This window comes from Ctenopharyngodon idella, chromosome 17 (genome assembly GCF_019924925.1).
Source record: "Ctenopharyngodon idella isolate HZGC_01 chromosome 17, HZGC01, whole genome shotgun sequence".
NCBI lineage: Eukaryota > Metazoa > Chordata > Actinopteri > Cypriniformes > Xenocyprididae > Ctenopharyngodon > Ctenopharyngodon idella.
Window position 1 is genome coordinate 15,439,498 of NC_067236.1, and position 15,354 is coordinate 15,454,851.

Below are 15,354 nucleotides of genomic sequence, written 5' to 3' on the forward strand. Positions count from 1 at the left end.
AAGGAGGATTTTTGGAAGAATGTTTGTAACCAAGCAATTTAGATGAATGAAAAACTGATATATACTGCCATCATGTCACCCGTTCTCCACCAGAGGTCACTGACACTAAATTAGTGAGTTTCATTCCCATCGTCATCTGTAATCATTAAATATATTCAACATCAATATCTTTGATAATGTAGTAGTCTACTAACAACTCAAACTGACTATGCCATCCCCTAATGAAGAAACCACAATATCAGAATAAATAAACACAAAATATAATAAAATTTTTATTGTAGCCTACGCCTACTAACATGGTGAATGCAGGATAAGTTCATTGACTGTATTGGATTTAAATAGGTACCTCAATAAAGACCTACCAATCATGAGTGTTCATTTATTTAGAAATGTCACATACCATTACATACTATAGTCATAATTTATATACTCCTCATAATAAATATATCTAAACATATTCATTACAATTAATATAAATTGTAATTCATGATCATTGTAACGATGAAACCTGCAGTAGAATGTCACATTCAGAGCAAGTCTAGGCAGGATCAACTGGTTTCTGCTGCAATGAATGCATTTTTGAAGGCCTAACCCATACTGTACAAGCGAGCTGATATAAACTGTAATAGAGTGTCTAGAGCAGCATGTATTTTATATTATGCACAGAAATAAGCCATGTCTAACAATTTGTCCTTCAAGAAAATAATAATAATAGTAATAACTTGCTTATGTGAAATATGTAGACAAATGTTTTGTCCTTTGGCAAATGTGGAGGATTTCAGTTTCTTGTAATGACAAAAGTTTAGATGAGCTTCTGTCAATCACTTCTTTGTTATAAAGTGGGGCGGGGCTTCTACAGGTGTTTTGAAGCGTGAAGTAGGGCAAAAGTGTATAAAAACCAGTCAGAGACAGAGAAGATTACCAGTCATTTGGGTGAAAATTCATTGCATCTCTGAAGGTACATATACATCTTATAAAGCTCAGTAGTCTCATAGATAGGGAAGACCTATATTCAATTTGTAGATACAAACTAATCGATTTAAACAACACTTTTTGAATTGTATTAATACTTGTATGAATTTAATTTGTCTTTAGTCTAATATATGCAAAATAAAGTACTACTGTACATCTGTATGGAACTGCTGGATATGAATGTGATATCTTTGTATTATTATTGTAATTTACTCTTTTTAATTGTAAAGAAATCCAGACAGATTTCAAAATGCCTCCTCCAGCGGTTCCACATGGCATGTGCCTAAAAGTCATAGATGACCGCAACATGAAGGGTGGCATGGGCTCTGAAACAAATCCTTTGAAGTTCATGGATCAGGACCACAAATTTTTACAAGACTACTGTCTCAAAACAAGACAGAGATTTGTGGATGAGTTTTTCCCGCCAGACCCTCGTTCCATTGGTGAAGGGCTGCTGAAGCCAGAAGTCATGGCCCGAGTGGAGTGGATAAGACCAACGGTATGTAATCTACTTCCTTGAGGCATCATCTTTAACGTGTTCTGATAATATTGCACACTTAAGTAAGTGTAAAATTGTACAACTTTTATTGAAAGCTAAAAAGATGTGACTGTGACAGTCTAAATGATTGAAAAAGTTTAAAAGACACTACCTAAAACCACTATCAAGCACATCCCTTTCAAAGAATGCATCAGTTGATCAAATGCCAAATGCTGAAAGTATGACTTACTTTCTTTCAGAAATTGTATCCAGATGCAGCTGAATTTATCGTAGAGTCAGTGTCCAGGTTTGATTACGCCCAAGGGAATATAGGTATGTCTGTGTAACCACAATATTGTTGTTTTGGGGTTTAGGCAATTTCGGAGACACTAGCAATAACATGCTAGCTTTGAAAGCATAAGATCCCACCCTCCCTTCAGAGCATCTCCAAAGCCACGCCTCCTTCAAAACACATAAACATACACAACCAGAGCAGAGTCTGCAAAGCGTCATGAAAGACGGCGTTAAATTTCCTATTGTCTCAAAGCACATTACATTACAATAATGAGCATAAACCACTTTAAAACTCTGACTTGTACCAACCAACTGCTGCAGATTAATTTTGCCGTTGATAGTGTTGCCATACAAATGCAAAAATGTTTCTTAGGACGTGAACAGCTCTGAGTAGAACGTCACGGGTTGCCATCTCTTAATTACGGTAATTACACAGCATAAGCTTGTTGTTTTTGGTTCAGGAGGAATCGTAAAAGGTGCCTGTTGTTTGTTTGACTCAAAGGTGAATGAGTCTAGATAATTGTGACAGAACACGCCCCCAATAGGTGCAACCTAGCGAGGTAGAAGCAGCAGTGAGGGAAGGATGGAGGTGGGTGAGGAGGTGGTGAAGGGATGGCAGGAGGAGCAGGTGAAGGGATGGTGATGGCAGGCAGCGGAGGAATGGTGACAGATGAACGACGAGACCCTGGTGGCAATGGTGGTAGATGTCCGAAGGCACAAACCCAGAGCCTAGAGACAACAGCCCACAATGGAGTCAAGGGAGGGAGGTGTTGTGGAGGCTGACATCAACTCGGGGACTCCCGACAGAGGCGGCGCCAATGGATCCCAGGGTGCAGACAGAGAGCCGATGGAACAGAGCGACATCGCTGGCACAGGAGACATAGGAGATGCCGCGGCGATGAGCCTCTGAGGAGAAGCCAGAGTGCCCGAGGACTGTAACCAAAGGAGTGGAGGAACGGAGCGGAAGAACCGCAAGTTCGTGGCGGAAGTGGAGTGATGACTGACCAAGGGGGAGCCGGTGGGACGAGGGAACCCGGTGATGTCAAAGGGCCGAGGGTGTCTGGTGGAGCTAAAGGTGGGAGGAGTCAAGGCGGAGCCGACAGGTTGACGGGCCGAGAGGATCTACCCGCTCAAGCGCTAATGGAGTTTGTGCGACCTGAGGCTCGATGACATAGCTAGGCATCTCAGGAGATGGTGTAGGGCTGCAAACTTCCATCAGAGGCGGAGTTGGAGGACTGGCTGAGCAGGGCAGTGACGGAGGCAGATGGAGATCCAAGGAGATCAGAGGGTCCACGCTGACCTCTTATCTTCGGGAACTAGCTGATGCGCCACGGCGGGTGGTAGCTCTCCATCTGCGAGGGGCTCACATGATTCCTCCGTGGTTGCTGGTGATGGAACGGCCTCTCAGTCCGGCTGTGTTCTGGACCGAGGGTAAACACTCTCCAGACACTGGATGACAGCGTCCCTCCAGTTTAGTCCAGAAGTGTCTGGGATGTCTACGGAGTGACCGTGAGGAACAAAATACGCAGTGATAATGAGGAGATGACAAACAGGTGTGATGGTCTGATGAGTGTCCATGGGAACTGATGACTGGCGGGAAAACTCAAACAAAAGAACACATGTGACTGATGAAAACAAAACTGAAAGTCCATGAAAATGAAACTAAAGGTGAATTAATCTTCAGATAACTGTGACAGATAGATGGTTACATCCCTATATCTTTTAGTCTGAGCCATTAATGCCTGATGATTGTCTCTTGTGGCTATATTTAGGCTTAAGTTCCTGGTGAAAACAAAATAAATACCTTCTCTAGCAAAACTAGAAAAAAATCATAAACGAGTTGTGGAATATGAAAGACATCAAAATCACTGTGCCAATTACTGTTTTTTTCCTCAGGAAACTGCTGGTTTCTGGCTTCTGTTGGGGCTCTAACTTTTCAAAGCAAATTATTACATAAGGTCATCCCAGACGGACAATCATTCAGCAACAATTATACTGGTTTATTTCACTTCAGGGTAAGTTCCTCTTATTTTGTGCCATAATTTCCAATATTTATTTCTATTTTGATCATATTTATCCAGAATCTAAACTCCAAGCAATAGTTATTCCTGTTTTGTCTTTTAATAGTTGTTCAGTTAGTGTTCTGCTTATTTAAACTTACAGTTCTGGCGGTTTGGAAAATGGTACGATGTTGTGATTGATGACAAACTGCCAACAATCAACCGTCAGCTAATTTTTGTGAAATCAAAAACATTTAATGAGTTCTGGCCAGCCTTGTTGGAGAAAGCGTATGCCAAGTAAGTGCCTGTACATCTTTTAGTGACTTTATGTGAAAATATCATTTCAAGTATATGTAAGGAATAGTGCTGTTGTATTCAATATAAGCACGGCTGTAATTCAACCTGTGATTTGTGTGCAGTAATAGTCCTCAAATTTATGTTTATTACATTGCGGCATACTGTTTACAGTTTGAATGACCGTTACAGGGTGTGCGGCTCCTACGCTGACATGCACACTGGCCGGGTATCTGAGGCCCTCATGGACTTCACCGGTGGAGTTCATATGCACTACGATCTGAAAACGGCTCCGACTGATTTATGGGAGATAATGTACCGTGCTTTCCAGTCAGAAGTCCTTATGGGCTGTGAAACTCCACAAGGGGTGAGCAAAAAAAAAGTAATGTGGTAACTGTGGTAATGCCAAAAACATAAATTGCTGAAATATTTTTGAAGGTTCTTTAGGTTACATGTTTTAGTTACATTAGAAGCTATCTTAAGCAATGTTAGCCATCTTGTTCACTATCCTCTGAACTAGACCCCCAATGGACATACATTCGGCCGCACAGTCTCTCTATCTCCAAAACCCCTCCATAACGTTTTTGCTATATATGGAGCCTGACACAAAGAAAGGACTGAAACAGACACATATTTACGTGACATCTATAAGGCAGTAGGGACATTTTAATTTGTGGGTTTAAAAAAAAAATTCACTTGCAGCACCTTTTAAACAATGACTTTTACATCACACCATTCTGTTCCCACAGAATCATAATGAGGAACGATTACCAAATGGCATAGTTCTGGGCCACGCTTACACTGTGACAAAGGTTTACCAGGTAAGTCTGTCCAAAATCAAGTCTCAGCATGCATCAGATTCATATAAGGTTTCAAGGCAAATATTTCAGGGACAAAAGATTACATCTGGAAGCCAACCAACTTGATACACACCCACGCTTTACATGATTTTACATGATTTGACTTTTTCCATAAAGCTTTGCAAGGGACCTTCTTAAAATATAATGGCAGCTATAAATTCATGTATGATCGTCCATTTATACTGTGCGAGGAAAAGGACCTTAATCACAGGTTGAAAATCACTGACTTCCTATTGAACAGCACAAATAATTAAAAATAAACATGCATTTTACTTCAAAATTCTGGTAAATTACAAAATAAAGCTACTAAAGATTAAAAATACTGGTAATATTAGAAAAATTTGCCACATTTTTATACTACTAAATATATAAAATCATGCTCCACAGGTCACAAGTGGTAGATATCCAGTTCAGCTGGTGAGATTGTTCAACCCATGGGGAGACAGTGAGTGGAATGGAGACTGGAGTGACAAGTAAGAACTGATTTTATTTAACCACACATTTACCTGACATATACCCCTGGTTTCACAGGCAAGGCTTAAGCTAGTCCTATAGACTAAATTGCTTGTATGAGCTGTTTTAACTGAAAGCTAATGTCAGAGCCATTGTTTTGTCTCAAGTTGCACACCAATAATGTGCTATTGTAGGGTACGTTTATAAAAGCTACTTAAATACCCTAATTGAACTAAGGCCTAATCCTGGCTTAGCCTAAGCCCTGTCTGTGAAACTGGGCCTTAGAGTCTCTTAGTTTTAGTCTGTTGTGAAAATTTCCTATACGCAACAAATTTTATTTTTTAGGATAAACCCCATTAAGATGCACAGTCTCGTTTTCAAGGGGGTCCTAATACACAATATACAAAACACCTCATTCAAAGCAAAAAACAAACCACTACAAGATAATTATAACAAAATAATAACAAAACATTAATAAACACAACCAATAAATGACAAGAAACTAATGTTTGTAACAGTTGCAGTGTAGTTGAATCTAAAGAGAGATGCGTGACACAGAATGACTATGAAACACAAGTTTTATTAAACAAAGAAAGCCAGGGAACATTACACATCTACCATAACTTCAATGACAAACACAGAACTGAGGAAAATGAGGGCTTAATACACAGAGAATGGCAATCAAAGAAACAGGGAACAGGTGTGTAACTAATAAGAACCCATAGTAACAAAATATGAACTATAAATCCGGGAAAACATCGACAGAGAAAATCATGACAAAGAAGTTAAACAGAACATGACAATAAAACTATTAAACCGAACGAGACATGATAAAGAAAATAAAACATTACTAAACAGTATGTGACAATGTTAACCTATATATACATATATATATATATATATATATATACACTATATTGCCAAAAGTATTCGGACACCCCTCCAAATCATTGAATTCAGGTGTTCCAATCACTTCCATGGCCACAGGTGTATATACATTTGTGAAAGAATGGGTCGCTCTCAGGAGCTCAGTGAATTCAAGCGTGGTACCGCGATAGGTTGCCACCTGTGCAATAAGTCCATTCGTGAAATTTCCTCACTACTAAATATTCCACGGTCAACTGTTAGTGGTATCATAACAAAGTGGAAGCAATTGGGAACAACAGTAACTCCACGGCCACGTAAAATCACAGAGCGGGGTCAGCGCATGCTGAGGCGCACAGTGCGCAGAAGTCACCAACTTTCTGCAGAGTCAATAGCTACAGACCTCCAAACTTCATGTGGTCTCAGATTAGCTCAAGAACAGTGTGTAGAGAGCTTCATGGAATGGGTTTCCATGGCCGAGCAGCTTCAACTGAATCACGCTTCTCTGTCTGGCAATCCGATGGACGAGTCTGGGTTTGGCGGTTGCCAGGAGAACGGTACTTGCCTGACTGCATTGTACCGAGTGTAAAGTTTGGTGGAGGGGGGATTATGGTGTGAGGTTGTTTTTCAAGGGTTGGGCTTGGCCCCTTAGTTCCAGCGAAAGGAACTCTTAATGCTTCAGCATATAGACATTTTGGACATTTTCATGCTCCCAACTTTGTGGGTACAGTTTGGGGATGGCCCCTTCTTGTTCCAACATGACTGCGCACCAGTGCACAAAGCAAGGTCCATAAAGACATGGATGAGCGAGTTTGGTGTGAAGGAACTTGACTGGCCTGCACAGAGTCCTGACCTCAACCTGATAGAACACCTTTTGGATGAATTAGAGTGGAGACTGCGAGCCAGGCCTTCTCGTCCAACATCAGTGCCTGACCTCACAAATGCACTTCTAGAAGAATGGTCAAAAATTCCCATAAACACACTCCTAAACCTTGTGGAAAGCCTTCCCAGAAGAGTTGAGGCTGTTATAGCTGCAAAGGGTGGGCCAACTCCATATTAAACCCTACGGCTTAAGAATGGGATGTCATTAAAGTTCATGTGCACGTAAAGGCAGGCGTCCCAAAACTTCTGGCAATATAGTGTATATATATATATATATATATATACATACGCTATCTGCACTTGGTGTAAATAGATACTCAGATAATACTTTAGCAATAACACAAATTATCGATTTTGGTTTATAATTTTATAGATCAAGAATGTCACCTTCTTAATAAATTAGAGTAATACAGGAATACTTGCAGATAGCTAGTAGCTCACATGAGGATATGAGAAGCAAATTTAGTGTATCTAAACTCAATCCCATCTGGTCCAGTATCATTATTAAGACTGAGATTCTCAATAATATTCAACACTTCTGTAAGTGTTGTTTTAGTAAAAGAAAAAAGACAGACAGAGTAGATTTATTGAAGCTATTCATATAAGAATGATCAGATGTTAGATTAGAACAAAGAGAAAAAAATTACCAAATACTGCAATTAATAGGCAATCATGAATTATGTCACACAATTGTAGGAGTTTAGCATCATAGCAGATGACTAACTAGCAGAACAACTGGCAGTAAAAACTACAAATTTTGCAGTTCTTAAAAATGTTAGTGAATTTTTATGATTATTGCACAGTCAAAATTTTTCTTTTTTTCTGATGTTTGTTTTACATAATTCTTTCAGATCACCCTTGTGGAACACAGTGAGTGATGAGGACCGCAAACAACATCTTCTGAATGAAAATGGAGAGTTCTGGTGAGTATTAAAAAAAATCTTAACGTGTATTAAAACACAAATTACATGTTGTCTAGGATTTACTTAGGATTTTTTTTTTTTTTTTTTTGCAGGATGTCAATGAAAGATTTTCTTAGGACATTTGACAACATGGATATCTGCTGTTCCTGTCCTGATTTTCTGGAAGGAAAGTCTGCATGTCACTGGATTTCCAAGAGTCACCATGGCAGCTGGGTTATTGGGAGTACAGCTGGAGGCTGCACGAATCATTTAGGTGCTTTACATTAATTATTATTATAAAGCCAGTCATCAGTGCAAATCTGCTTCTAACAATCATGTCCTGTAATTGTAGACACCTTCTGTACCAACCCCCAGTTTTGGCTGAAGATTAATGAGATGGATAAGGCCTGTGAGCAGGGCCAGAGCAATGTTCTGGTGTCCCTCATACAGAAACCTGACAAGAGAAACAGACGCCTTGCTGCACACCATGGCATCGGCTTCTGCGTGTTTGCAGTCAGTATTAACAAAAAAATGCAAAGGCAAATATGCTTATAATGTGCTTATAATATAACCTTTATTTTTATTTTGAACTCTTACAGGTTCCACCTGAGGCAAGTAAAATATACTCAGGTTGTGTTAAGTATTTCAGGTTGTATTAATACATATTTCGTAAGTATTAATACATATTAAATAAGCTGTCATACCGTTCTAACTTATTAATTTATGTTCAGTGAAACCTGTTTTGTTTCATTATCCTGTTTCATTATTAGATGAGATCTGAGGGAAAGTTGGGATCAAGCTTTTTCTATAGCAGAAAGCCTGTGGCAACAAGCGGGGACTTTCAGGATGCAAGACAGGTGATGAAATTCTTCAGGCTGGAGCCAGGAGAGTATCTCATTGTACCGTCCACTTACAGCCCCAATAAGAGCGCAGAATTCATCCTGTCCATTCTGTGCAAAAATGAGATCCACATTCAGTAAGTTGCATGAAGGACTGAGAGATTAACTATAACTTTACAATATTCAACATTTAAGTAATTATTTATGCTTGGAACAAGATTAAACATTCAAAGTGACCCATACTGAAAAACTGACTAATTTATACACTAAAATCTTTACAGTCAGGTGCGTTATTAGACAGGTAATTTTTTAAAAATGTTTATATGTTTTTGACTCAGAAAGGACACAGAACGGACAGAGAAAGATTTTCTTGTGGATCTTGTAGGCAAGTCTGAGGTAATAATACACATAATCATTCTGTAAGATTTTTTTAGTATTCTCTTGAGTTTGTCAGTATATGCAATCAGAGAATTAGTCACTGAAATATTGCTTCTTTTAACATATCTCTGCAATTGCAACTAAATTCTCTCTTTGTCCTGTTTTTGTTAATTCTCCTAAGATGGGAATGAAATTAATTGCACAAATTACAACTTAAGAATCTATTACATAAATACCCTTGTCTGCATATTGAATATTATACTATCGTTTATTCTATAAAAAAATATTAATTCTAAAATATTTTTAATCAAATAAATATAATGTAACGTAAATTAAACTTGCTAACATTTTAACATTCAATTTAAGATTTGAGAATCTGATATTAATGAATATCTGATATTATTTTTTAAAAAATGTAGATAATAATAATATCATAATATCAGAACATTTTTTTTCTGCTTCAGGAATGGGAACTCTAATTGTGTTTTTTAGTAGTTGCAAATGAAACAGTCTTCTCTTTTCTCATGTTTAGGCTGGATACACTGAACAAGTGGATGAAGGATTGAAAGATAAAACCCTGTTTCGACAATATTCTGATCAGGTAAATATAAAAGCTAATTTTGTCATGGAACGAAGGTAGACGAATGCAGATTTATAATAGTAAACGGTTTAATTCAACAAGCAGGCAGATACAGTGGGTACGGAAAGTATTCAGACCCCCTTAAATTTTTCACTCTGTTACGTTGCAGCTATTTGCTAAAATCATTTAAGTTCATTTTTTTTCCTCATTAATGTACACACAGCACCCCATATTGACAGAAAAACACAGAATTGTTGACATTTTTGCAGATTTATTAAAAAAGAAAAACTGAAATATCACATGGTCCTAAGTATTCACCCTTTGCTCAGTATTTAGTAGAAGCACCCTTTTGATCTAATACAGCCATGAGTCTTTTTGGGAAAGATGCAACAAGTTTTTCTCACCTGGATTTGGGGATCCTCTGCCATTCCTCCTTGCAGATCCTCTCCAGTTCTGTCAGGTTGGATGGTAAACATTGGTGGACAGCTATTTTTAGGTCTCTCCAGAGATGCTCAATTGGGTTTAAGTCAGGGCTCTGGCTGGGCCATTCAAGAACAGTCACGGAGTTGTTGTGAAGCCACTCCTTCGTTATTTTAGCTGTGTGCTTAGGGTCATTGTCTTGTTGGAAGGTAAACCTTCGGCCCAGTCTGAGGTCCTGAGCACTCTGGAGAAGGTTTTCGTCCAGGATATCCCTGTACTTGGCCGCATTCATCTTTCCCTCAATTGCAACCAGTCGTCCTGTCCCTGCAGCTGAAAAACACCCCCACAGCATGATGCTGCCACCACCATGCTTCACTGTTGGGACTGTATTGGACAGGTGATGAGCAGTGCCTGGTTTTCTCCACACATACCACTTAGAATTAAGGCCAAAAAGTTCTATCTTGGTCTCATCAGACCAGAGAATCTTATTTCTCACCCTCTTTAGCAAACTCCATGCGGGCTTTCATGTGTCTTGCACTGAGGAGAGGCTTCCGTCGGGCCACTCTGCCATAAAGCCCCGACTGGCGGAGGGCTGCAGTGATGGTTGACTTTCTACAACTTTCTCCCATCTCCCGACTGCATCTCTGGAGCTCAGCCACAGTGATCTTTGGGTTCTTCTTTACCTCTCTCACCAAGGCTCTTCTCCCCCGATAGCTCAGTTTGGCCGGACGGCCAGCTCTAGGAAGGATTCTGGTCGTCCCAAACGTCTTCCATTTAAGGATTATGGAGGCCACTGTGCTCTTAGGAACCTTAAGTGCAGCAGAAATTTTTTTGTAACCTTGGCCAGATCTGTGCCTTGCCACAATTCTGTCTCTGAGCTCTTCAGGCAGTTCCTTTGACCTCATGATTCTCATTTGCTCTGACATGCACTGTGAGCTGTAAGGTCTTATATAGACAGGTGTGTGGCTTTCCTAATCAAGTCCAATCAGTATAATCAAACACAGCTGGACTCAAATGAAGGTGTAGAACCATCTCAAGCATGATCAGAAGAAATGGACAGCACCCGAGTTAAATATATGAGTGTCACAGCAAAGGGTCTGAATACTTAGGACCATGTGATATTTCAGTTTTTCTTTTTTAATAAATCTGCAAAAATGTCAACAATTCTGTGCTTTTCTGTCAATATGGAGTGCTGTGTGTACATTAATGAGGAAAAAAAATGAACTTAAATGATTTTAGCAAATAGCTGCAATATAACAAAGAGTGAAAAATTTAAGGGGGTCTGAATACTTTCCGTACCCACTGTACGTAACAGTGTGCTCACACACAAACAATAACCGACAATGAACACAGAACAGGCAGGAACTTAAATACACAGATAATGACTACTAAACGGAAACAGCTGAAAAGACTTGACTAATTAGAAACCATAGTGACTAACGAGGACTAATGCAGACAAGACAGGACTGAACTAAACTGAACATGTGACAAATCTATTATCAAAAAATAAAATTTGATCCAAAATTAAAATACGGCTGCTACAAGCTTCAAACTCTTGAATGTTTTTTTTGGAAACAGTACAAAGTTGTTGACGCTGAGAAACTTCAACAGCTTCTTCATGAAAACCTGCTTAGAGGTGAGTGCTTTAAAATCCTGTAAATTGTAAAAATGAGAAATACATACATTACATTAGCCTATGTAAAATAGTTTAGAAATCTTAAATTGCCACAAATGTCATAAATCTCACAAATGTGACTCATACCTTTAGGGAATAAAAATACTGAAGGATTTGGCCTGGATTCCTGCAGAAGTATCATTGCTATGTCAGATGTATCCTTTTTTTCCTTCAACAAGTAATTAAAAACTATTTAAAAAAATGTGTTGATTGATGATTATTTGATTTATCCTCATGGTTCAGCTTGTATTTGCAGTTGTACTGTGAAGAAACATGTTTTAGCTCTAGAAATATTCCCTGACTGTAACAATACAAATAGTTCTCTGTCAGTGGAAGACTTCGTGGATCAGAATTTCTTCGTCTGTGGAACCGCATTATGACGTACAAGGTGTGTGGATTTGAGTCTGCAATTTAGCTATGCATTTTTATTGTATTAAGACAAGAAATATAGCTATGTATTGCGTTTTATTAAGACGGTTACTTTTTTTTTTTTTTTTTTTTTACAGAACATCTTCTACAGCATGGATTCTTCCAAAGATGGCGTTCTGTCTTTGAATGAACTGCAAAACGCATTAGTGAAAACAGGTTGAGGCTATTTTAGTTTATAGTTTATAGCTGTAGTAAAACATTGTGTAAATATCACTGCTGGTAGGAACTGTTACTTCCAGCATATAGCTGCCGAGTGACCCATAAAATTGAATGCAGAGATATTGTTATATATAAGTTTTCATCACACATTGTATAGATAGATATTTATCTATAGATACTTATATCATGGTTCTTGTACCCTAGGCATGCATCTAAATGAAGACATCCTGAATCTCATGTTTGTGCGGTATGGTGGTGCTTCAGAACAGATCTCTCTGGAGGGTTTCATATGCCTTGTCATGCGTTTGAACTGCATGGCTAGTGAGTAAAACTGCTAGACAGAAAAGCAGTTTCATTTTCTCTCTCTCTCATTTTCTTATACGGAAAGCTGGAGCCTATCCCAGCGTCCTAGGCCGAAGGCAGGGAAAAGCACCCTGCAGGTGGCCAGTCCATCACAGGGCTCTCAAACAATCACATTCACACTCTCACTATGGGCCATTTTAACTCTCCAATTCTCCTGACCTGCATGGATTGTGGGAGAAACCAGAGCACCTAGAGGAAACCCACACAGAACATATGAACTCCACACAGACAACTACCCACTGAGCCACCGTGCCACCCATAATTTGATGTTCAGGGCTGTAAAATGAAATAAATAAGTTTAGGGTAAGCTACCAAGAGTTGTCACACAAACTGGTAAACAAAATTTGGTCAGATCCATTTATGCTCCTGAAATAGCTTGAGCTACATACCCTGGGTGTTATTATTATTATAATTATTGATTTATTAGATTTTAACAGCATTTATTCTCTTCATCAGGCATATTCCAGAGACTCTGTGAAAATGGGAAGATATCTCTTAATGAGAGTGAGGTAATCCTGATGTAAACATTTACATTTTTTTTCCATATCTCCAACCACATACAAGTGTTTGAAATTTGAAAATCTGCTTGATTTTCTTTGTTATTTTTGGTCATTCAAAGTATATACATTCACAACCTATTTCTGTGTATCTGTGTTTTAGTGGATAGGACTCACCATGTACTCATGAGGGGAAAGTCTGCTTGCCAGGAGGTTTGCCAACAAATGCAAGAAGCAGTGTGACAAGAAAACATTAGTTCAGTGTTCAAAAACGATCAGTGGTTTAGGCAATCTAAATATTTCTTTAATTTTTATTTTATTTTTTAACATCAAACTGATAAACAAATTGTCTTCTTTTTCATCCTTTTATCTAAGAATTCAAATGCTTAAAATTATCATTTGATATAACAATTAATACACAGTTTGATGTGAAATTTGTATAATTGTTTAATAACTGTTTGTTTGAAAAGTATTTCAAGTAATGTATGTATTTCTCATTGTATACACTTGGAATCACTGTTGGTGTGAAAAAAAAAGCATTCAAGCAGATGCTGTTTTAATTAGCTTTTTTTTTTTTTTTAATTGTCAGAAAGATTGTAAAGTAATAATATTTCTCAACACAACATCTTAGCCCTCTATTACATGGTGTTGCCCTCAGGCAACAAACTACCTTTTTGGACCTCAAACCACCCCTTATATAAATTTGTTTTTATATATAATATCACCTGACATGTCTGTTCAGTGAAATGAGGGGCTGAAGTGGGTGTGACTTTTGTTTGGGGGTGGAGCAGTTCTTTCATGAAGCAAAGCCACATGGTAAACACTGCCACCAATTGATAAGATAAATATCACTTTTTAACTTTTAAAAAGTTTAAATAAATTTATATAAAAATATATACATGTGCATCAGTATGTAAAGAAGTATGTTTGATTGTTTAAAGATTCAATTTGTTTTTATTTATATATTAAAACTGTGTTTTTTGTTTGTTGCTTTAGGGCAACATTGTGCAGTTAGGCCACTTTTGTTCAGGCAAAATCATAGGGTTAGGACCATATGGTGCATTCAAGTCATCCTGGGAAGTTTGTTTATCAAGCTTGGAAAACTCCAAGAGTGCACATTATGTATGTAATTTGTGTTTATTATAATAATTATGCTGCCACAGAGAATGATGGGAAATGTATTTTGGTCACTCAAGCCTATCAGCTCATAAACTGATTAAATGAGTAGTGTTTTCTAGCAAGCTTTATCTCTTCTTCATTAACAGTACACATAATGTGTACAAACTGCATTGTACTGTGGGGATTCAGAAATAAATTTATCATGATTGAAAACAACTGGCTTCCGCCATTGCTTCCGTAATTACGACTTTGATGTGGCGTTCATGTGCGTTCAACTCTTAAATACAATCTTTCTGACATGACTTGAACGCACCAATAGTCAATGTTTTTACTATCTACTGATACTTGCAGGAAATGGACACAAGAACGTTTTATGGGTGGAAGGAACATGATCGAGCAGTTAGGATCATTCCCTCTGACGGGTCTGTCAGCAAAGTAACGTGTGCGCATTTGTATGTGTGGTGTGTGTCGTGTGTGTTTGTTTGGTTTATATGTTTATATAAAGTGTGAGAAATATTTATACATAAGGTGTTATGAAGTGTTGTAATTAGTAGTAGGTTTTTTTTTTTCTTTGATTGTTTGATGTTTGTGATTGGTTGGAACCATTCGTGATTCATGTTTGTCAAAATTAATTTTTTTCAAATGCACATATTACTTATTTTACCTATTCGACCTATATAGAAATTTTATATATTATCAAGGACCCCATAAGCTACCAAAAATGGGGTGAAATATTTTTTCCCAAAAAATAAAAACTGATGCCATAGAGGGTTAGAAGAGGCCTTTAGGTCTATGATACCTGGAGAGATCTATCCATTAGCAGTCACATTCATAGTCGTAGTTGCTTTGGCTCTCGCATGCAGAGTTGTGAGACGCTGACATGCCAGGATATAGGC

The 15,354-nt window shown here is 38.2% G+C and overlaps 1 protein-coding gene and 1 long non-coding RNA gene across 2 annotated transcripts in view; one reads left to right on the plus strand and one right to left on the minus strand.

The window, feature by feature from the left end:
* Positions 1-906: 906 nt before the first annotated feature.
* On the plus strand, positions 907-14,580 carry LOC127498406 (calpain-1 catalytic subunit-like). Its single transcript, XM_051867713.1, has 22 exons — positions 907-958; positions 1,203-1,471; positions 1,711-1,783; positions 3,641-3,759; positions 3,908-4,041; positions 4,231-4,405; positions 4,788-4,859; positions 5,286-5,371; positions 7,949-8,020; positions 8,113-8,273; positions 8,352-8,512; positions 8,599-8,610; positions 8,770-8,975; positions 9,177-9,234; positions 9,749-9,817; positions 11,795-11,852; positions 11,985-12,046; positions 12,211-12,279; positions 12,398-12,476; positions 12,684-12,800; positions 13,299-13,351; positions 13,503-14,580. The coding sequence occupies exons 2-22, from the start codon at positions 1,223-1,225 to the stop codon at positions 13,527-13,529; spliced, it is 2,112 nt and encodes a 703-aa protein (XP_051723673.1). The 5' UTR covers positions 907-958; positions 1,203-1,222; the 3' UTR covers positions 13,530-14,580.
* LOC127498412 (uncharacterized) overlaps positions 8,813-15,354 on the minus strand; it is a 38,157-nt gene continuing 31,615 nt past the window's right edge. Inside the window, exon 3 of the long non-coding RNA XR_007925877.1 lies at positions 8,813-8,949. This is a non-coding gene — a long non-coding RNA (uncharacterized LOC127498412). The remainder of the gene's footprint in view (positions 8,950-15,354) is intronic.

What these genes read in the sequence shown, in the direction of transcription:
- LOC127498406 (XM_051867713.1), top strand. Translation starts at nt 1,223, where the DNA reads ATGCCTCCTCCAGCGGTTCCACATGGCATGTGCCTAAAAGTCATAGAT. An exon ending in TCATGAAAACCTGCTTAGAG is followed by an intron (nt 11,853 to 11,984) that starts GTGAGTGCTTTA and finishes TCATACCTTTAG; the next exon opens with GGAATAAAAATACTGAAGGA. An exon ending in GTATCATTGCTATGTCAGAT is followed by an intron (nt 12,047 to 12,210) that starts GTATCCTTTTTT and finishes CAATACAAATAG; the next exon opens with TTCTCTGTCAGTGGAAGACT.